Source organism: Mirounga angustirostris, unplaced genomic scaffold (genome assembly GCF_029215605.1).
Source record: "Mirounga angustirostris isolate CCGP_5_RB_7025 unplaced genomic scaffold, mMirAng1.0.hap1 SCAF_13, whole genome shotgun sequence".
In the NCBI taxonomy this organism is placed as follows: Eukaryota; Metazoa; Chordata; class Mammalia; order Carnivora; family Phocidae; genus Mirounga; species Mirounga angustirostris.
Genome location: NW_026991721.1, coordinates 35387436 through 35411466, shown reverse-complemented (window position 1 = coordinate 35411466; position 24031 = coordinate 35387436). Strand labels below are relative to the sequence as shown.

At 35.2% G+C, this 24031-nt stretch overlaps 1 protein-coding gene across 2 annotated transcripts in view; it reads left to right on the top strand.

Moving 5' to 3' along the window:
* ANO5 (anoctamin 5) overlaps positions 1-24031 on the top strand; it is a 106417-nt gene that overhangs the window by 3977 nt on the left and 78409 nt on the right. Inside the window, exons 2-3 of one of the 2 annotated variants that reach the window (XM_064576730.1) lie at positions 7314-7360; positions 20710-20757. In XM_064576730.1, the coding sequence (XP_064432800.1) occupies positions 7314-7360; positions 20710-20757 (95 nt within the window). Of the gene's footprint in view, positions 1-7313; positions 7361-20706; positions 20758-24031 lie in introns of both variants that reach the window. The other variant, XM_045895285.3, reaches the window with a different exon arrangement.

Sequence of the window (24031 nt, the reverse complement as noted above, 5' to 3'; positions counted from 1 at the left end):
TACCCAGGCGCCCCAAGTGTAATAATATTTAAATAGTTAATGTAAACAAATACTGCTAGTAAAATGTCAGTGTTGCTGAAATTGAAATATTGACTGGTTGACATTGTAAGGAAGTTGTGATTTGAAATATTCATTCTTTAGTTGATTTATGACATATTCAGCATGGCAAAAGACAGTTTTAAGGGCTTAACATTGGAAAAGGCACTTTTAAAATTGAATGTAAAGTTGCTCGAATCTTTACAACTGCATTAAGCATTGTATTTAGCCAAATCACCCTTCTTTTAGAAATGTGAATATTTGATTACATGCATTTTGTTTTATGCTGCTGGAAGAGGTGTAAACTGAGAAGATCATTTGGTAAATGCAAGAGCTATTTTTGGGCTCAGGGTTTGTTGGAGTGTGTATTCTTAGCAATGTGCTTCCAGAGGAAACTCAAAGCTCAGTCTTTGGGCTGGCTTTACTTTCACTCGTATTTTATGATTCTCCGTAGCATTTGGTATTAAACCCTTCATATCTCTGATTTCTAGCCCATAGGAAGAGTATAATTATTGCCATTGATTTTAGAGGATGCTGGAGGACTGACAAGAGACTGACTTAGAGTTGTTGGTTTCAAATCCTGCCTCAGATATGTTTCTGTTTTGACAGAGGCTTGGTGATTATGTGTCGTTATGACAACTTCATACTTTGTGAGTGTGACAGTTTGTCTATGTCTCTGGCATGTGCGAGCATCTAATTGTGCCTGTGTGTGTCAGAGAGAGAGCTAGTGAGCACTATGTGTGAGAAGGGGCACAGAGTGTGAAGAAACACGTCCGTTTTTTCTAATCTTTCTGCTTTTCAGAAAAGGGGACAGTTTACAAAGTGTGTCCCACCTGGCTCTCAGGGGGCTTGCCCTCTCATGGAGGGTGATATAATTGGGCTGGGTACCTAGAGAGGGCACCATTCCGGGTGGTACCGGAGCAGGTAGGAGACCAACACAGGGACAGATAAGGAGGTTTCAGACCAGCACTGAAAGGAGGATGTCAGAGCGGATACGGTGTGAAAAACGAGCAATAGTTAGCCAAGGAAGAAGGCAATTGTTAGTTCTAAGGAAGGGCAGCAGCAAGTTGAAAGGGAAAAGGGTAAGAGAGAATTAGTAGGGGTAGGAAATAATCTGGAGGAACTGTGTTGTCCCTTTTCCAAATTCTCAAATAAACATTGCATCCAGCTCTGATAGCAATTTGAAAACATTGTTTTCAATGAGTTGTTTTATGTTAAATGCAGCAAAAATGCTAAGGGGAAGGAAGGGTTAGTGCTTACAGATTTTCAACTCTCTCTTCTAAAAAACAATTCTAAAATACTCTATAGTCCTCGCTTAAGGCTTGCACTTCTTTCCTCTGTACTTGGAACAGTTCTTCTGCATAATGACTGTTTTTGTTCTCAAGAAAATAAAAGCCTCCCCTAAGTCAGCATTCAAGTACCATGCATTGAAAGACAAAGGGTGTATTCCTTGGAATCCTATTTTTTACATACATATTAGAAGAGTTTGCTAGATTGGTTTTATTCTCATTCGAAAATCCAATGAGAGTTGGTGGCCGTATTGTGCAGTTTTGAGCTGTACATCTAGACAGTATTCATGGGTAAAACCCTTTGCTGATGGTACTGGACCATGTTTTATATTTTTCAAATAATCTTTACTTATATTTTTAGTCTTTTAGATGAGAAAGCCTGTACTTGGAAAAATTAAGTGATACAGCTATAGCCAAATTTGTTTAGTTTTCATGCTTTGCTTGCCATAACTATTAACTTTTTAATAGCAGACCCTGCAACAAAAAAGATCTGCATACAAAAGAAATTCTTTCATCTTTATTTTGACACTCGAATTTATCTCAAAGAATTTAAGTTTTGAAAATCAATAATAGGATATATCCTAATAATAATAACAATATCAACAAAAGTAACTAACACTCATTGACCTCTGCGCCCATGGCTGCATGAAGCTGCATGCATTGTCTCATTTAATGCTTGCACAAACCTGATAAGGTAGACATTAGTGTCATTTATATGATACTTGAGAGCTTTCAATTCATGCATAGAAGTTGCAAGGAAGGCTGAGAAATGTGCTTTTTGGTTTGTTTTGTTTTTGTTTTTGCTAGAGCACATTGCTTCACCAATAATTAGGGTTTTGTTAGTAAAGAGGAAGGAGGAGAAAGGATATTTGTCGGCAGCCAGTGGTAGCCTCTCCTGTATTTGCCCACTGTTAATAATCTTACCCATTTTATTAAATAGAATCTTCTCAAATTGCCCAAACCTAGGAGAGTCCTCAATCTTAGTTCCTCAACTTGCACATCTGAAATTTGACAGCAGTTTATTTCAAATGTTTACATAAGTGTCTGTAAGCCATTGATGTGTCTTTATACACACTTGCCCCCATTGCAGCCCAGCCAGCCACACCTCCTTCCTGGTTTACTGGTTTACTGCAGCAACTCCTGATTTGTCTCTTGGCTTGGTCTCTCCCCCTTCCTTTTAACCCATTCTTCCCTGAAGGACCTGTGCTTTTCATACAATGTAAATGTAAATACGACTTAACATCTTTTTTGGGGGGGGGCACCTGGGTGGCTCAGTTGGCTGAGCGTCCTACTCTTGATCTCAGCCCAGGTCTTGATCTCAGGGTCATGAGTTGAAGCCCTGTATTGGGCTCTACCCTGGGCATGGAGCCTACTTAAAAAAATAAAAAAATAAAGCTTTTTTTGTGGCTTACTATTTTACTTAGAAAAAAAATCCAGGTATACAAAGTCTTCCACAAACTGTCCCGTGCTCCGAGTCTCTCTGTTCTGTCCTGCCCCTCTACCATATACTTACTTGTCTCCAGCTTGACCTTCACTGCTTTGAACACCTCAAAACCATTCCTGCCTTACAGCCTTTATGTGTTCTCACATGGCTTGAATGCCCTCAACTTTCAGATCTCAGTATATATATTCCTGCCTCAGAGAGATTTTCTGATTTTCTCATATCTAAACTACTCCCCTGACCAGCTCTGTTTATAGCATTTATCTCAAGTTTTGGTCTGCTTCCTCTACAGAACTGTAAATTTCTTAACAATGGAGAATCAACAAATGTTAGCCATTATCACATTATTACCATTGTTATATTAACGATCCAGTATCAAGAACTGTTAAAGGTCTGAGATTTTACTATAGCTGGAGGTTAACAGAATATCCCGTTACAGTTTCATGGATACTGGTAGAAGACATAAGACACATGGCTCAGAGACAAAGGACAGTTTATTACTCACAGCATTAATAGTAGCTAGAGTGGCAGGATTTTTTGCCCATTTCTTGGCCCCGTTTGCCAAAAATCAATGCAAAGAGGCCCAGAAAATACCTGCAGATGTGGTGGGTTGCAATACAGTCGAGCAGTCTCAAGTTAAGGAACTTGAGTCTTTTGTACTGGTCAGTAATTATGTCTTCTGTTTGCTCTGGACGGAGACACTGTAATAGTCCCGGACTGTGAGCAAACCTGCCCTTTGCTACAGAAGGAGATGCTGTATCTTCCAAGGGTGTTCACTCACCCAAGATCCTTGAAAAGATAATCCAGAACAAATGGCAGTCAGTGTCTCACTAGCAAGGTATGCAGAAATGTGAGTGACCCAAGGAGAATTGTCTCCAAACAATATCTGCCTCTGAGTATTCATTCCTAAGTAACATCCTTGGGTTTTGCATAGTTATCTTTATATAAGTGAAATGTTAAAGTTTCAGCCCCCCCCCTTTTTTTTGCTAAATAATATTCTTTGGAGAGTTATCCATCTTTTTGCATGTAATTGAAATTCATTCAATTTTGTTACTAGATACAGTATGTGCTATTATTATATATATTATTGGCCATAATACCACATAATTGTTTTATCCATTTTACTATTTCTGGATATTTGAGATGATTTTGGTTTCCTAGTTATTCCTAGAAATGCTTTTATGAACATTCTTGTACATTCCCATAATGCCTGTATTTCTTTTGAGTTTATACCTAAGATAGCACTTCTCAAACTTTTTGATCTCAGGACCTCTTTATACTTTAAACAATAATTAGGAACCTCAAAGAGCTTTTGTTTATGTGAGTTATGTCTATTGTTATTCACCAGGGATATCCACTTTTACCCCTTTTATTAAAAATAGTACTGGAAGTTCTAGCCTGACCACTTGGGCAAGAAAAAGAAATAAAAGGCTTCCACACCGGAAAAGAAGAATTAAAATTCTCTCTATTCACAGATGATATGATCTTTTATGTAGAAAACCCTAAAAAGTCCCCCCCAAAACCTGTTAGAACTTGTAAATGCATTTATAAAAGTAGACTACAAAGTCACTACACAAAAACCAGTTAAATTTTTGTACACTAACAATGAACAATCTGAAAAGGAAATTGAGAAAAAAATTCTATTTATAGAATAAGAGACATATCTACAAAAAGGTTGCTACAGCTAATGTCAAAAAAATTACTGCCTTCTAGGATTTTTATGGTTTTAGGTCTGACATTTAGGTCTTTAATCCAGGAGTGCACTTGTTGTGATGAGCACTGGGTGATGTATGGAACTGTTGAGTTATTATATTGTATACCTGAAACTAATATAATACTGTATGTTAACTAACTGAAATTAAAATGAAAACTTAAAAAAAGAACAAGATATTTAAGAATTAACCAAAGATTGCATGACTTATATAAATAAAACTACAAAACATTGCTGAAAAAAATTTAAAAAAATGCAAACATACCTTATGTTCATATTTTGGAAGACTTAATATTAATAAGATGTCAGTACTAACCAAAGTGATCATAGATTCAGTGCAGTCCCTATCAAAATTCCAATGATGTTTTTTGCAGAAATAGAAAAAGCCATCCTAAAATTCATATGAACTCTCAAGGGATGCTGAATAGACAATCAATCTTAAAACAGAAGAATAAAGCTGAAAGATTCACACTTCCTGATCTCCAAAATTACTACAGAGCTACAGTAATAAAAACAGTGTAGAACTGGCATGAAGACAGATATAGACCAATGGAATAGAATAGAAAGCCCAGAAATAAACTCTCACATATATGGTCAAGTGATTTCTTTACAATGGTGCTAAGACCATTCAATGGGGAAAGGACAGTCTTTTCATCAGATGGTGCTGGAAATTTGGGTACCCACATACAAAAGAATGAAATTGGACCCTTACCTATGACCATATATAAAAATTAACTCAAAATGGAATTAAACCTAAATGTAAGACCTAAAACTATCAACCTCTTAGGAGAAAAGAGAGCAGCAGTTTCATAATGTTGGATTTGGCAGTGGTCTCTTGGATATGACACCAAAAGCACGTGTAAGAAAAGAAAAATAGACAAAATGACCTCATGAATATTAAAAATAATGTGCATCAAAAAACACCATAAACAGACTAAAAAGGCAAACCACAGAATGGGAGAAAATGTTTCTAAATCATGTATCTGATTCAGAATATATAGAGTACTCCTGAAACTCAACAATAGAAAAGTCTGATTAAAAAACAGGCAAAGGATTTGGATACACATTTCTCTTAAGAAGGTATAAAAATGGCCAATAAGAACATGAAAAGATGCCCAATAGCATAATCATTAGGGAAGTGCAAATCAAAAAGGTATCCGAAAGGTATTTCGGATAAGAAAATCTTTCTGGTAGGCTCTAGTTGACACAAAAGCACTCACAGAGGTAGACTTTTTTGAGTTGGGTTAGGGGTGTCCAGCCAGATAGAAAAAAGTTCTTTAAAAATTGAGCTACCACCTCAAACCCCTTAAAATGGCCACTATCAAAAAACCAAAAAATAACAAGATTTGATGAGGATGTGGAGTAATTCGAATCTTTATGCACTGTTGAGAATGTATAATGGTAGAATTGCTGTGGAAAACAATATGGCGGTTCCTCAGAAAATTAAAAATTGAATTGCCATATGATCCAGCAATTCCACTTTTAAGATCTGTTCTAATTCCTTTCTAATAATTGAAAGGAAGATTTCAAAGGGATATTTATACAGCCATGTTGATAGCAGCATTATTCATAATAGCTAAAATGTGGAAACAATCCAACTGTTCATTAACAGATGAATGGATAAATAAAATGTGATATACACATACAGTAGAATATTGTGTAGCCTTAAAAAGGAAGGACATATGCTACAACACTGGTGAACCTTGAGGACATTATGCTAGGTGAAATAAACCATTCACACAATGACAAATTCTGTATGATTCCACTTTTATGAGGTGCATAAGGTAGTCAAAACCATAGAGACAGAAAGTAGAATGGTGGTTGCCAGGGACTGGAGGAGAGGAGAATGAGGAGTTATTTTTAATGGGTATTGTGTTTCGGTTTTACAAGATGTAAGAGTTCTGGAGATAGATGGTGGTGATGGTTGTTCAATATTATGAATATATTTAATGCCTTTGCACAGTACACTTAAAAATGGTTGGATGGTAAAGTTTGTTATGTGTATTTTACACAATAAAAAATGGAGAAAGAAGAGCAAGAAAGAAAGAAAAAAGAAACAGAAAAAGGTTTACAAATGGTAGATTTATATTTTCTATATTTTCAGAATATATATGAATACTTCCTAAGATTACAGTTACTGTGGATGGCCCTTTATTCCATTCCCACTGTGATTTTCTCCAAAAAGTGTTTTTATATAGAAAGATTTTGACTTGAGAAGTATTTCTCGGTGTTTCTCCAACGTGGAATCACTGGAGAATAAGAATCTTCTACGTTTAATATTTTTTTTTTTAGCATTAGAAACTTATTTGAGGATGTATTTCAGTCCAAATGGCTCAACACGTAACTATCACAAAGATCCCTGTGTATGAGGAAAGTCATTTGGCCTGTTTAGAACTGGTGGTGTCCTTTAGTGCTTTCCTTGCAGTTTGGTTCAATTCCAGGGAAACACGCTGACAGAATATTAAATCTTATGCACTGAAAACTAAGAGGTAGCTATGGACATCCCTATTGGATGCTTTCCTCTGTCCAGTTTTGAGGCTACAGATTAATAACTGCATTTATTAGAGTTCATTTTATTTCTTAGTGGGAGACATTATATCCTACACATCAGTGTTTGCTTTTCCCCTAGGTTATAGACAGTTTTTGGTGCTGACTTCTACTGGCAGCTATTTTGAACAACTTAGCTCCAGGGAGGTCTTGGATATTTCCTTTCAGTATTTTTTCTTCTAACTTTTTTGTTTGATTTTGGAATTTCTGTATTCTCCTCATGCAGACTTCTAACCTATTCTGATCAGTTGGTCATTCTAACTTGTTTTTTCCTTTCTTATTTATTTAGAGAGAATGTCCAATATAGAAACAGAATATGTTTTCGGAATGAATGAGGTAAGTTAAATGTATATGTATTAGTTTCCAATAAGTCAACAGAAAATCGAGACAAGGCTACAAATGTACTTTTTCTGAATACTTAGTACTTCATTATTTACTCATACTACATTCTTTTTATTTTGTCCTCTAATCTATTCATGTTTTTGGTAAGGAAAGCAAATTCCATGTTTCATGCAGATTTAACACTTGATCTTTCTAGATGCGATAAGGGAGCAAATATACGTTTGGATTTCTTTTGAGGCTCCCTGTGAAACAAACTCAGATATGCTGAGTCTTGGTGTGTAAGAGAAAAGTATTTGGCTTAATGCTTTGCTGGAGTGTTATGAGGGTGGGATATGTGACAGCTTTTTATGTTACACTTACTGGTATGTGAGGAGTGCTTATTGATGACTAAAATACAGTTCTAGTGACTCAACTCCAATTAAATACATATATTAAATGAAATAATAATAAAATTAAATACAAGTTGTAAAAATAAGAACTTAACTAAAGGCCTTATTTTATTTTATAAACTTGCAAAAAGATACTAAAAATTTACGTTTCTTGTATACAGAGTATAAGCATTCTAAAGATATTTCGGATAAGAAAATCTTTCTGGTAGGCTCTAGTTGACACAGAAGCACTCACAGAGGTAGACTTTTTTGAGTTGGGTTAGGGGTGTCCAGCCAGATAGAAAAAAAGTTCTTTAAAAATAGATAGATTTTTAGGAATAACTGAAATTCCCACCCTAGAAAACAACCCACCAGATAGACTGGCTAGATAAACTGGCTGACTTAAAATTTATAGAAGTTCTGGGATTCCTTTAAAACCTGTGATCAAAATGCTGAGAAAAATAGAATATGACAGCCAAGGGGACTATGAAAATCATTTAGTTCAGTGATTTTTACAATGCAGTTTGTAGATGACCTGAATAACAATTATATTTAAAAATTTCTTAAAAATGTGGACTCCTGGGTCCAATCTGCTAACCGTATTCTTGGGCAATAAGGTTATAGAGTCATGATTTAAAAATAACACCCCCAAGTGATCTTTATTGCTCCTGAAGTTTGAAAAACACTGTCATAAAGCAGAGTCTCCACAACTTAAAGTGATGTAATATGACACAGGGAACATGTTTATTAAATGAGTAAGTGAATCAAGGTAACTATGTAAAAAATTTGTATGTCTCTGGAGTGGACTGAAGAAAAAGTTATATGAGATTTATTGATCCAATTTAAATGGTAATAAATATATTGTCATTTTCATGTTGTTCATATTGACATAATAGTAATATACTCCACACAGATCTCTATATGCTTGCTCAAGTTAACTTCAATTCCAGTTCATTTCTTTGCTATTGTGTGTATCTTTCATATATATATATGTATATATGTGTGTGTGTATATATATACACACACTGTATATATATATATATATATACACACACACTGTAGACTTAAACTTCTGTAATAGAAAAACAATTTCATCAAGTCATATTTGTTCTGTTCCTTATCTCTTTGCATATTTAAAAAGCAATGGATATTACTTCCTTGCTTTCAACCTTGGATAGCCCTTCATTTGAAACAATTTTGCTTAGATTTTTAAGGCTTTACATTTGACTTACCTTTTTTCATATAAAGTATTTTGGAGTAAAAACAGCATCTCTCTGAAACATAGTTGAAGAATGCCTAATAAAGTTTGGAATTATTAAGTGGATATTTTATTGAATTAATCTGTTGAAAAGTGACTGTAGCTTTTGCTTCCAGAAAGAGGAGTAGAAGAAATGTTCCCTGTTCCTTCTGCTAAGTACTACTAAAAACCCTGGACATTATATATAAAACAAGAAGACTCTGAAAGTTAGAGAGAAGAAGAAAACTGTCTAGTGACCTCAGGACCCAAGGAACAACACTGAAGTTAGTTCTCTAGGTTTTCTGTTTGCTTTATCTAGTACAGACTGGGTGTAGGAGAGGCCAGCAAGTGCAGAAATGCTAACTGGCCCAGACAAAGCACCAAGAAAAGGCTATTTTCTTTCAGTGATGGACCAGAAAAAGGGTGACCTAGGAATACAAAAAACTATTAATCAATGACTGTTTTTGTAGCCAAACACTACAGGAAAAACAACAACAACAACAACATAGTCCTACCATCATCCCCTCCAAAAGAGCTGACATGAGGAGACTAGGCATTAACCCCTGTCTGGTGATAATAGGATGCCCCAACTCCTCCTAGAGTTTGTGTCAAAGAATTCTGAGTGGGGAGCCAGGACTTTCATTCCCACTGGATGCTAACATGTCTGTCTCTCTCAATCCCCTGCATGATGTCAGTGGAGACCATGTAAGTAGCATAGACTTCCACTTTCAGCAGTAGTAATAAGGTGCCCAACCCTTTTCTGCTGGGTTGGTATCAGAGGTAGCCCAATGGAGAGCCAATGGTTTCATCATTATCTCGGAGAAAAACCACCTCATACCACTCCCTGATAGTGAAGGCCATGTGGGGAACAGGAGGAGGCACCCTTGCCCTTTCTAGCCAGCTTGGGATCAGTGAAGGTCTAATGGTAAGTTTGAACTCCCCACACCAGCCATCATTAATGAGAAACACTTCCACCACCTTACCACCCCCTCATGTCCACAGAGGCTGAGTGGGGAACCTGGACTTCTACCGGCATCAGATGGTGAGGCATCATCCCACTTAGCCCACCAGAGTAGTATCAGAGGAGACTTAATAAAACATAAGGTTTAAATAAAATCTAGACTCATAACATAAAACTCTAAAGTCCAGATTTCAAGAGAAAAATCACATGTAATATGAAGAACCAGAAGGGGATATCAACTTGAATGAGAAAAGACAAATACCAATGCTGAGGTGACATGGATGTTAGAATTATTTAGATAAGGATTGTAAAGCAACTATCATAATAATGCTTCAATGAGTATTTGTGAACATTCTTTGAACAAATAAAAAAAATAGAAAGTCTCACCAAAAAAAAAAAAAAAGAAATAGAAATTTTAAAGAAGAACATAATGGAGAGCTTAAAACTGAAAAATAGAATAACTGAAATAAAAAAAACTCAACAGCAAAGTGGAAAGGATAAAAGAAAGAATCACTGAATTTGGAGATAGAATAGAAATTTTTGTCAAATGACCTAAACCTACAGATTCAAGAAGCTGAAGGAATCACAGAAATAAATAAACCCAAAGAAATTCACACCAATTCACAAAACTAGATACAAGAAAAAGAAAATTTGAAAGCAGTGAGAGAGAAACGTCTTAACCATAGGGGAACAGTAATTAAAATGACAGTAGATTTCTCATCAGAAACCATGGAGGCTGAAAGAACTGGTACACATGTTTTTTCAAGTGCTAGAAAGAAAGAAACAAAGATGAAAAGAAAAAAGCCAATCCAGAATTCTATAGCCAATGAGACTATCCTCAGGAATGAGTAAGACATTCTCAAGTGAAGGAAGACTGAAGAAATTTTTCACCAGTGCATCTGCCTTAACAGACTGACCAAAGGAAGTTCTCTAACAGAAAATAGAAAGAATTTTGTAACATGAGGAAGGAGGAAAAAAACAACAGAAAGATAAAAATAAGACTTTCTCCTCTTGAGTTTTTAACATTATGTTTGACAGTTGAAGTAAAAATTTTAACAATGTCTGATGTGGTTCTCAATGTATGCACAGAAATATATAAGACACTTATAAAAATTTTGGGATGTAAAGGGAGGTGAGGATCTTAAACTTTACTTGGGAGAGAAAGCATGTAAACTGCAGACTGTGATAAGTAATGTATATATAATGTAAAATAAAAAGCAACCATTTAAAAAATTATATGAAGAGATACACTCAAAAACTGTTTTGATAAATAAAAGTGGAATTATAAGGTAAGGTTTCAGGAACCCACATGAAGTCATGAAAAGACAGAAACATACAATGGAGGGAACAAATAGAAAACAAAAAATAGAAAGGTAGAATTAATCCCTAATGTGTATAATAATTACATGAAATGTAAGAGATTTGAAAAATGTTTTAAAAAACATGACAATAAAAGGATTAAAAATATACATTATGGTTGAAGATATATGCCAAAATTAATAAAAAGAAAGTAGGGGTGCTACATTAATATCCTATAAAGTATACTTTGGAGCAAAGAAAATTACCATGGACAGAGTGGGACATTATATAGAGATAAAAAGGGTCCATTCAACAATAAGACATAGCAATGCTGAAGTTGTATGCACCAAATAATAGCATCACAATATGTGAAGCAAAAACTAATATAATAGAAGAGAGTAATACACAACTCTAATTATAACTGGAGACTTCACCTCTTTCTCAGCAACAGATGGAACAATTAAATAGAAACCAGCAAGGATATAGATGGACTCAACATATCATCCAATAGGATATAATTGACATTTATAGACTATTCCACCTAACAATAACAGAATGCACATCCACCTCAAGTGTTGGTGAATATATGACAAGATAGACCATTTCGTGGGCCATAGAACAAACCTTAACAAATTTAAAATAATTCAAATCATGCAGAGTGAGTTCTCTGACCACAATTAAATCAAACTAGAAATTGGTAAGAGAAAGAGAACAGGAACAGCTCCAACAGTTGGAAACTAAACAGCATACTTCTAAACAACCTGAAGGACAAAGAAAGTTTCAAGAGAAAAACAAAATCAAAACAAAACAACATTGAACTGAATAAAAGTGAAAATGCAGCATATTAACATTTGAGGGATGTAGCCAAAGAAATGCTGAAAGGGAAATTTGTAGCACTAAATGTTTGTTAGTAAAAAGGAGAAGTCTCAAGTCAATAATAAGCTTCCATCTCAAGAAATAAGAGCAAAATAAACCCAGAGAAAACAAAACTATGGGAATAATAAAAAGCAGAAATCAGTGAATTGGAAATTGAAAAATGTTAGAGAAAATAATTGAAACAAAAAGCCAGTTCTTTGAAAAGATAATAAAATTAACAAACCTCTAGCTAGACTTATAAAAAAAGTGTGGGAGAGAGAGCGAGCAAGGGAGAGAGAAGAGATAGACATAATCAGGAATAAAACAAGGCATATCACTATAGACTCCATATCAAAATGATAATGAAATACTAAGAATAATTCTGTACATATAAATTTGACAACTTAGATAAAATGGATGAATTCCTCAAAGATCACAAACTATCACAGCCCATTCAATATTAAATTGATAATATGAATAGGCCCATAATTATTAAGGAAATAAAATGAGTAACTTAAAGACTTCTTCCCCCAAAGAAATCTCTAGGCCCAAGTGGTTTCACTGGAGAATTCTACCAAATATTTAAAGAATAATTAACACCAATCTCTTCTGGAAAATAGAAGAGGAATGAACACTTCCCAACTCATTTTAGGGGCTTGCATTACCCTGGTACTAAACCAAAAAAAAAAAAAAAAAAAATAGTACCAAAAAAAGAGAGAAAACTACAAACTAATATTTTCCATGATCATAGACACAAAAATCCTTAGTAAAATACTAGCAAATAGAATATGAAAAGAATATAATATTATAACCAAGTAAAGTTTATCCCAGTGATGGGAGGCTCATTCATTGTCCAAAAATCAGTTGATGTACTTGATTATATTAAAAGGATAAAAAATCAAAATCAGATGATTTTATTATTTTTTTCAGAGAAGACATTTATTTTATATATATATACCCACATATCTATCTATCTATATCTATATCTATATTTATATCTAATCTCAGAAAACTAGGAATAGGGAGGAACTTCCTTACCTGAAAAAGAACATCAATAAAACAATAACATCATATTAAGTAGTAAAAGACTGAATGCTTTCCCTCTATGGTCAAAAATGTGACAAGAATGTCTTCATTTATTCCTCCTATTAAACGTAGTACTGAAAATTCTTGCAATAAGGTAAGAAACTAAAAGGTATATGGATAAGAAAGGAATAAATAAAACTCTGCCAGTTTGCAGATGACACAGTGTTCTAAATTGAAAAAATCCAAGAAATGTACAAAACAAACAAACAAAAAACCCAACCCCTCCAAAAACCAAAACAACAAACAAACAAAACCCTCCTGGAACTAAGAAGTGAATTTCATACAGAAATCTGTTGCATTTCTATCTATGAACAGTGAACATGTGGAAGCCCAAATTGGTATATGGGTTAATGCAATTCCTATCGAAGTCTCAACAAGACTTTTTGTAGACATAGACAAAATTGTTCTAAAATTTATATGAAAATGCAAAGGAAGTAGAAGAGATAAAACAGTTTTGAAAAAAGAGAGTGAGAGGAATCACTCTACCCAATTTAAAGCCTTGGTTTTGTTTTGTTTTTTGTTTTTTTTTTTAGCTGCTGTTTAATCAAGATACTGTCATATTTGCAGAGAGAGGCATGTAGATTAATGAAGCAAAGGGAACTGCAGAACTAGTCCCACACAAGGACACCCAAACGATTTTGGACAAATGTGTAAAAACAACTCAGTAGAGAAAGGATAGTCTTTTCAGCAAATGGTGCTGGAGCATTTGGATGTATATAGGCAAAATTATGAACTTTAACTTCAACCTGACACCTTACACAAAAATCAATTCAACCATAAAACTATACAACTTTTTGAAGAAAAAATAGGAGAAAACCTTTGGAAAGTAGGTCTTTGTAAAGCATTGTTAGACATGACATAAAAGCATGATCTGTAAAAGAAAAATTGATTAAGTTGGGCTTTTTCAAATTTAAGAACTTTTGTTCTATGAAAGATCCCTGGTAAGAGGAACAGAAAAGCCACAGATCTAGAGAAAACATGGGTGCATCACATATCTGACAAAAGACTCCTATCTGTGGTATTATAAAGAAGCAGCAAAACCCAGTATTAAAAAACAACTAACCCAAATGAGTAAAATACACGATGATATAGTTCCTTAAAGAGGATATAGATGGCAAATCAATACATTTGGCAAATAAAAGATGTTCAGTATGACTAGCAATTAAGGAATTGCAAACGAAGACCAAACTGAGCTATCACTATATGCCCATAAGAACCACTAAAATGGAAAATAGTGACAATCCCAAACAGCAGTGGAGATGCCAAGAAACCAGGGCTCTCACACATTGTTGGTGGGGATGGAAAATAGGGACAGTCACACTAGGAAACTGTGGGGCAGTTTCTTAAAAAAACTAAGCATACACTTACCCTATGACTTAGTAATCACACCTTTGGGCATTTATCCCACAGAAATGAAAATTTATAATCACACAAAAACCTTGGAACAAATGTTTTGAGTAGCTTTATTTGTAGTAGCCCAGACTAGAAACAACCCGAATGTCCTACAGTAGGTGACTGGTTAAATCAACTGTGGCATAGCCTTACCATGGACCACTACCCACAAATAAAAGGAGCGAACTATTGATATGCACACAGCTTGGATGGGTCTTCAGGGCATTAAGTTTAATGAAAAAAAAAATCTCAAAGGCGACATACTGTATGATTCTATTTTTATAGCTCTTGAAATGACTATATAGAAATGGAGAAAAAATTAGTGGTTGCTAGGGGTTATGGATGTTTGGGGGAGGAAAATAAACATAACTTTTAAAAGAGCAGCACATTGATTGATTTGTGTGCTGCTCCTTTAAAAGTTATGTCTATTTTCCTCCCCCAAACATCAGTGTGATACAATACATTAATAAAAGAAAGAACAAGAACCATATGATCCTCTCAATAGATGGGGAAAAAGCATTTGACAAAGTACAGCAGCCTTTCTTGATCAAAACTGTTCAGAGTATAGGGATAGAGAGTACATACCTCAATATCATAAAAGCCATCTATGAAAAACCCACAGCGAATATCATTTTCAATGGGGAAAAACTGAGAGCTTGCCCCCTAAGGTCAGGAACATGGCAGGGATGTCCACTATCACCACTGCTATTCAACATAGTATTAGAAGTCCTAGCCACAGCAATCAGACAAAAAAAGAAATAAAAGGCATCCAGATCAGCAAAGAAGAAGTCAAACTCTCACTCTTTGCAGATGATATGATACTTTATGTGGAAAACCCAAAAGACTCCACCCCAAAACTGCTAGAACTCATATAGGAATTCAGTAAAGTGGCAGGATATAAAATCAATGCACAGAAATCAGTGGCATTTCTATACACCAACAACAAGACAGAAGAAAGCGAAATTAAGGAGTCGATCCCATTTACAATTGTACCCAAAACAATAAGATACCTAGGAGTAAAATCTAACCAAAGAGACAAAGAATCTGTACTCAAAAAACTATAAAATACTCATGAAAGAAATTGGGGAAGACACAAAGCAATAGAAAAACGTTCCATGTTCATGGATTGGAAGAACAAATATTGTGAAGATGTCAGTGCTACCTAGAGCAATATACACATTTAATGCAATCCCTATCAAAATACCATTCACTTTTTTCAAAGAAATGGAACAAATAATCCTAAAATTTGTATGGAACAAGAAAAGACCCCGAATAGCCAGAGGAATGTTGAAAAAGAAAAGCAAAACTGGCGGCATCACAATTCCAGACTTCAAGCTCTATTACAAAGCTGTGATCATCAAGACAGTATGGTACTGGCACAAAAACAGACACATAGATCAGTGGAACAGAACAGAGAGCCCAGAAATGGACCCTGAACTCTGTGGTCAACTAATCTTCTACAAAGCAGGAAACAATGTCCAGTGGAAAAAAGACAGTCTCTTCAACAAATGGTGTTGGGAAAATTGGACAGCCACATGCAGAAGAATGAAACTGGACCATTTCCTTACACCACACACAAAAATAGACTCAAAATGGTTGAAAGACCTCAAAGTCCTAAAGGAGAACACAGGCAGCAACCTCTTCGACCTCAGCCACAGCAACTTCTTCCTAGAAACATCGCCAAAGGCAAGGAAAGCAAGGGCAAAAATGAACTATTGGGACTTCATCAAGATAAAAAGCTTTTGCACAGCCAAAGAAACAGTCAACAAAATCAAAAGACAACCAACAGAATGGGAGAAGATATTTGCAAATGACATATCAGATAAAGGGCTAGTATCCAAAATCTATAAAGAACTTATCGAACTCAACACCCAAAGAACCAATAATCCAATCAAGAAATGGGCAGAAGACACAAACAGACATTTTTCCAAAGAAGACATCCAAATGGCCAACAGACACATGAAAAAGTGCTCAACATCGCTCGGCATCAGGGAAATCCAAATCAAAACCTCAATGAGATACCACCTCACACCAGTCAGAATGGCTAAAATTAACAAGTCAGGAAACGACAGGTGTTGGTGGGGATGCGGAGAAAGGGGAACCCTCCTACACTGTTGGTGGGAATGCAAGCTGGTGCAGCCACTCTGGAAAACTGTATGGAGGTTCCTCAAAAAGTTGAAAATAGAGCTACCATATGATCCAGCAATTGCACTACTGGGTATTTACCCCAAAGATACAAATGTAGAGATCCTAAGGGGTACGTGCTCCCCAATGTTCACAGCAGCAATGTCCACAATAGTCAAACTTTGGAAAGAGCCAAGGTGTCCATCAACAGATGAATGGATAAAGAAGATGTGGTATATATATATATATATATATATATATATATATACACACAATGGAATATTATGCAGCCATCAAAAGGAATGAAATCTTGCCATTTGCAATGACGTGGGTGGAACTGGAGGGTATTACGCTGAGCGAAATAAGTCAATCAGAGAAAGACGTGTATCATATGACCTCACTGATATGAGGAATTCTTAATCTCAGGAAACAAACAGAGGGTTGGTGGAATGGTGGGGGGTAGGAGGGATGGGGTGGCTGGCTGATAGACATTGGGGAGGGTATGTGCTATGGTGAACACTGTGAATTGTATAAGACTGTTCCTGTACCTCTGAAACAAATAATACATTATATGTTAAAAAAAAAAAAGAAGATAGTAAGGGTAAAATGAAGGGGGGGAATCCGAGGGGGAGACAAACCGTGAGAGACTATGGACACTGAGAAACAAACTGAGGGTTCTAGAGGGGACGGGGGTGGGGGGATGGGTGAGCCTGGTGATGGGTATTAAAGAGGGCACGTTCTGCATGGAGCACTGGGTGTTATACGCAAACAATGAATCATGGAACACTACATCAAAAACTAATGATGTAACATGGAGATTAACATAACATAATAAAATTTTTAAAAAAAGGAGCAGCACAAAGGAGATCCTTATAGCTAGAATTGCTCTGTGTATTGGGCTGGTTCTTAGTCGAATGCACACATGTGATACAGCACAGTGCTATACACGCACATTGTACTCATGTCAGTTTCCTGGTTTTGAGCTTGTATCAGTTATGTGAGGCATTAATCATTGGGGGAAACTGGGTGGTGGGCACATGGGATTTCTCTGCTATCTTTGCAAATTCCTAGGAATCTATAATTGTTTCAAAATGAAAAGAAAAAAGATAAGTAAATACAACTTATTTAACTTTTCCTCCGTGCCAACTTGATTTCCTTTTATTGACTCAAATGGTATAAAAACACAAAATCTACATTGTAGTCAATTTTTTAAAAAAAGACATAGTAATAAGAGAATATTCATTCAAGCTTTGGATTGAGGCAAAGATAATCAGAATAATTCAATTTAGTCCATTAGCAAATTCATAGCTATGAAGAATGTTCAGGCCTTTTACAAGACAGAATACAGAGAAATTCTAGGCTAACTATTTTAAAATTTTCTTACACTTTCAAATGATCTCTGCTTTCACGATTGCTTAAACTTTAAAAGGACTAAATTCTAGAGTATTACCTCTGATCTACAATTGATGTAGGTCATCACTGAACATTGTTAGAATTATTTGGATTCCAGAGAATGCATGTGAATTAAAAATGTATGGGACGATAAATATATTAAATTTATGATATGATCCCTAGAAATTAAGCAAAAATTAATTTTAGAATGTCAACATCTATTGAAAACTTCCCATGTGTTACCATATTTAATTTCACTGTACTGAAACTGTGGCGTGGAGAGGTTAACTTGCTCAAATTTATATGTATCAAGCCATTAGTTTTGCATAATTGAAGAAAAAGGTTATGAAGAGTCTCTAAAATGAGACTATCTAAACTAGTTTATTGTTATAGCCATAAAATTCTGGTGTTGGGTTTCTGAACCCAGGCAGGCTGATTCTAGAGCTTGCTCTCTTAATCACTCTACAGTATTACTTCTTTTAAGAATCCTATATAGAAGTACTTTTTTCCCCCTGAATTTCAGTTTCCAAACAATTGCTTCTCACATTTAGAAGTCAGGATTGCTACTTAGTTTCTATGGTGATGTGTAGATTTTCTGAATATTGCCACGTTTTTGTTTTGCTGCTGGGAGTTTGCATCATTCATTCATCTATTTATTCATTTCATTCCATTTTTTACCATTTTATTCAATTCCTTAATGGTTGGGGTCAGGAAAGAGGCAGCCTGAGACAGGAAAGTGATGGTTATGGAAGGGGAAAATGTAGAATTGAGATTCTCCTTTGGCCTGAGACTAAGGTCAGTGACAAATGAAACAATGAAATACTCAGCAAAAAGTATGAAGAAACCTATGTGAATTTTATTTTGCAAATTGAAGATACACCCAGAACTTTTGATTGAAAAGTCACAGTAAGTTCATGTTTCTTACAGTGAGAGATTGTAAAGTGACTAGCCCTGTTGCTTTGGGACATTTAATGTATGGTTTTTTTGTACCTTCTTGTAAGTAAGCAACTGGCCGTTCTCTACCATAATTGAAAAAAATTAGGTTATGAGGAGTCAACATAAAGTGAACCTATAATAGATTCATATATTATCTTTAAGGCAGAAATGTAGATACACAATTTATCATTACAGGCTGCTATTTTGGAATTGAGTGATCAAGATATTCATTAGCTCAGGTGAGTTAATGGAATTCATTCAAGGTCCATAGGCAGAACACACATCAGTGAAAGAGGATTTTGAGCATATATTTACTCTTAGACTCAGTCTACCGTAGTTCTTCCAACTGTTTCAGTATAGCTTTAATACCATAGATGACATTCATCTTTTCATGGAATTTATTTTGAATACCGTAATATGAAAATTAATAGGTGTTCAAAATTCTGTTCCTTGTCTTCCTTAAGAACACAGATAAATTACTGTGTTTTTGTTTTTGTGGCATATTTTGCAACTTAAATTTCATAGCATTGGATGTATTTCCAAGGTGCCCTTTGATTTATTTTTTTTAAATGTTAATAGTACTTTTTATCTCCTATTTTCAAAACTGATCAGCCCAGCAACACCTGGGTATAATGATGCTGTTTGTGATTTTCCAGGAACCACGTAAGTGAATTCCCAGTCTAGACATGAGTTTCAGGTCATTTTTGCTGACTGCTGCCTCTCCATAGCACCCTACGGTACCTGTCACTGGAGACCCCGGAGAAGTGACAGGGTGTTGTCTCAGGAGCATGTGCTGTGGTGTGCAATCTGTCGGGGAACATGAGGATTTGAAATCCACCAAACACCAGGCATCGCTCTTGCTTTAATTACAAGTGTTCTGTGTGTATTTATATCCATGTATGGCTTCTTTCTTGGGTTGTAAGTACAGATCCTTAAGAATTCTGGTGGTGCATTTCCTAAGGTTTTCACTTTATTTAATAATTCAATAAATTGATAAATTAAATAACTTATTTAATAAATATTTATTTAATAATTCCAAACAAATGTTGAAAAGTCTAAAATAGCCAATTAATTCTGCCTTTCCTTGTCCTGTTCAGGACGCAGCATCATTCAAAGAGTGGTGCTCTTTGTTGTTTTCTCTATAATACAGTAGTTTCTTTTTTTTTTTTTTTTAAAGATTTTATTTATTTGAGACAGAGAGAATGAGAGAGAGCACATGAGAGGGGGGAGGGGCAGAGGAGAAGCAGACTCCCTGCCGAGCAGGGAGCCCGATGCGGGACTCGATCCAGGGACTCCAGGATCATGACCTGAGCCGAAGGCAGTCGCTTAACCAACTGAGCCACCCAGGCGCCCTATAATACAGTAGTTTCTTAACCATTTCTCGCATCTTAGATTTTTTTTTATGATTTGATAAAGCTGCCTTCAAAATTCCCATTCTCTCCCAAGCTCGCTCTCTCTTTCTACACACACACACACACACACACACACACACACAAGCATTAACACACATGCGCATGGATACACGTACATACACAAAGTTTTGCATTCAATTTCAGGTGTTTCATAAGCCCTCTGAATTGCAGGTTTAGTATTTCTGTATTGAGAACCTAGAATTTTTGTTGTTGAAAGTGACATGCTCCCCACTTGCATTATTATTAACAGCATTCTGTCTTCCCCATGTTACTGTTAGCAGTCCCTGAGCAGCAGAGAGACGAGCTTTCTCATCAGTGAAGAACCAGCGGTAAGCAGCCATCAGCACTGTACTTTCCTGCACGGACACAAATGGGGTATTATTTTGTAGTCAGAGAGGGTGATGCTCTCTTTCCCAGGTCAGTTGTTTTTCACATCCTTATACGTGATAGTCGAGAATTTATTACTTTGGAAAAAAATCAGTTTCTTATGGGGAAAAAAGTAACAACAAACATATTAACGAGAAGTACACAGAAAGTATAACTATTTGCTTGCATTTTAATTTCTCAGTTTTACAAATGAGAAAAAAATGAAGGGTCTGAGAGGTTTAATGACTTCACCAAAATTAACCAGACGTTGAAGAGGCAGATCCTGGAGTAGAACTCGCATTTCTGAATTGTGGTTTAGTATTCTTTCTTCATCTCTTCAATCCTTTTACCTGTTAAGTACATGCCTAAGAATAATCATGAAGTACAGTTTATTTAAAAATCAAATTTGAATATCAATTAAGAGGTTAGTAAAGGGATTTAAAATTTTTCACTTATTGTTTAGTAAAAAAAATGATGCTAGAAATAGAGTTATATTCTTATACTGACAATTTTAATGGGTGATGTTTTGCTTTCTGTTAGCATACTGATCTATAATGTTCCAGAATGAAGGATGTGGGGTTCATCAAATTATAATTGAAACTTTGTTGGTTCTTTTTTTTTTTTTGATCATGTAAAACATTTATATGATTCCAAAGTTGAAAGCCATAGATCAAATAAAGTTTAATGGAGCCTAAAGCTTATGCTATTTTAGTATCACTCTTTAAGAAGAATAATGGAACAATAATTTACTTTAAAAAAATTTACAAAATATTTAACCATGAGAACATATTGTTAGAGTGTCCTTCTAAATCCTTGGAGGGGCTGATGCAAGCAAGAAGCCCTGAAGCTTTGTCTTTATTAGCTTGAAGGTAGATCTATCTGAGGATGAAACTATGAAATGAAACATTTTCCAAGAAAATTTTCTTGTTTTTCCTCTTAATCCTCTGTAGTGATCATTTTTACTTGGTTTATCCTTTTATCCTGTTAACGTATCCCTTAACAGTACATAAAATTTCTTACACCCCAAACTCGAGTATGGGGGGTGTGTGTGTGTGTGTGTGTATACATACATATGTATATTTATATTCCTCCTGCCTCTTACACTATACTGTATGTACTGGTCTGTTCCTTGGTTTTTACTTAACATAACCCGAGTTCATGCAATATTGTATATAGATTTCATTCCTATTCATTTGTATGTTGCATAATATTACATTGTGGAGGTTTAGCATGGTGTATTCATTCAGTTCCTTTATTGATGCACATTTGAGTTGTTTTTAATCTTTTGTTATTACAAATATTATAATAAATACCCTTGGGAGTCAGTCTTAATAATATTTTGGCCAGTGTTAAATAAGATTTCTGTATAAAAGAATAAACATATATGTAATTTTGCCACATATTGCCAAATTCCCCTCTGTTTTGCATTTCTAACAAGTGTACAAGAATGCCTATATGCCCACAGCCTCATCAATAGCATGTTGTCAGGAGTTTAGATTTTTGCCTATCTGAGGTGAGATAACTAGTGGCTGTTGGGAGCTCCATCAGTTAGCTGTATCTTAGTGTGGTTTAAATTTGCCTTTCTCTCAATATGAGTGGGACATTCATCTTTTCCTATGTTGATGGTCATTTTAATTTATTTTTCTGGATAACTCTGTTCATTTATTTTGTCTATTTTCCTGTCAAACTGTTAGGTATTTCTTTTTTCTCTTGATTTTTTTTGGAGCTGTTTACATATTTATTGTTATCTCCCTGCCTGTTATATGAGTTGTAAGTAATTTCCCCATTATGTCAAATGCTCATAATTAAAATTCTAGATTCCAGATGATTTGAAAATGATTTATGATAGTTCATTTTTTATGATGACAGTGTCTTTGGTTAAACAGTAAGCTGTGAAAATTAAATAGTAAGCTTCTTTTTCAAATAAACTTTTTATTTGAGTATAGTTTTAGATTTACGATTTATTATAAGTACAGTACATAAAATTTCTTATACCCCATTTCCATTTTCCCCTGTTATTAACATCTTGCATTAGTATGGTAAAATTAATGAACTAATATTGATACATTATTATTAACTGAAGCCCATACTTTATTTGGATTTCCTTAGTTTTTCCCTAATGTCCTTTTTATATTTCAGGATCCCATCTAGGATATTACATTGCATTTATTTATTTTTAAGTTTTTATTTTAATTCTAGTAGAGTTAACATACAGTGTTATATTAATTTCAGGTGTATAGTATAGTGATTCAGCACTTCCATACATCACCCGGTGCTCATCACGACAAGCACACTCCTTAATCCCCAGCAGCTATTTCACCCATCCCTCCACCTCCTCCCCTCGGTGACCATCCGTTTGTTCTCTGTAGTTAAGAATCCAATTCTTGGTTTGTTTGTTTTGTTTCTTAAATTCCATGTATGAGTGAGATCATATATATTTGTCTTTCTCTGACTGACTTACTTTGCTTAGCATTATACTCTGTAGCTCCATTCAGGTCATTGCCAAATGGCACAATTTCATTCTTTTTTTATGGCTGAATAATATTCCAGTGTGTATATATGCTACATCTTCTTTATCCATTCATCAATTGATGGGCACTTAAGCTGCTTCTGTTATCTTGGCTATTGTAAATAATGCTGCTATAAAAATAGGGTGCCATGTATCCCTTTGAATTAGTGTTTTTCTATTCTTTGGGGAAATACTTAGTAGTGTGATTACTGGATGGTAGGGTAGTTCTATTTTTAACTTCTTGAGGAACCTCCATACTATTTTCTGCAGCGGCTGTACCAGTTTGCATTCCCACCAACAGGGCATGAGGGTTCTTTTTTTCTCCACATCCTCCCCAACACCTGCTGTTTCTTGTGTTGTTGATTTTAGCCATTCTGACAGGTGTGAGATGATACCTCGTTGTAGTTTTGATTTGCATTTCCCTGATAGTAAGTGATGATGAACATCTTTTCATGTGTCTGTTGGCCATCTGGATGTCTTCTTTGGAGAAGTGTTTGTTCATGTTTTCTGCCCATTTTTAATTAAATATCTGTTTTTTGAGTTGTTTCAGTTTTGTTTTGTTTCTTAAAGATTTTATTTATTTGTTTGACAGAGAGAGACACAGCGAGAGAGGGAACACAAGCAGGGGGAGTGGGAGAGGGAGAAGCAGGCTTCCCGCTGAGCAGGGAGCCCGATGCATTATTTATACATTACATACAATGAGATGCACTATTTTAAGTGTATGGTTT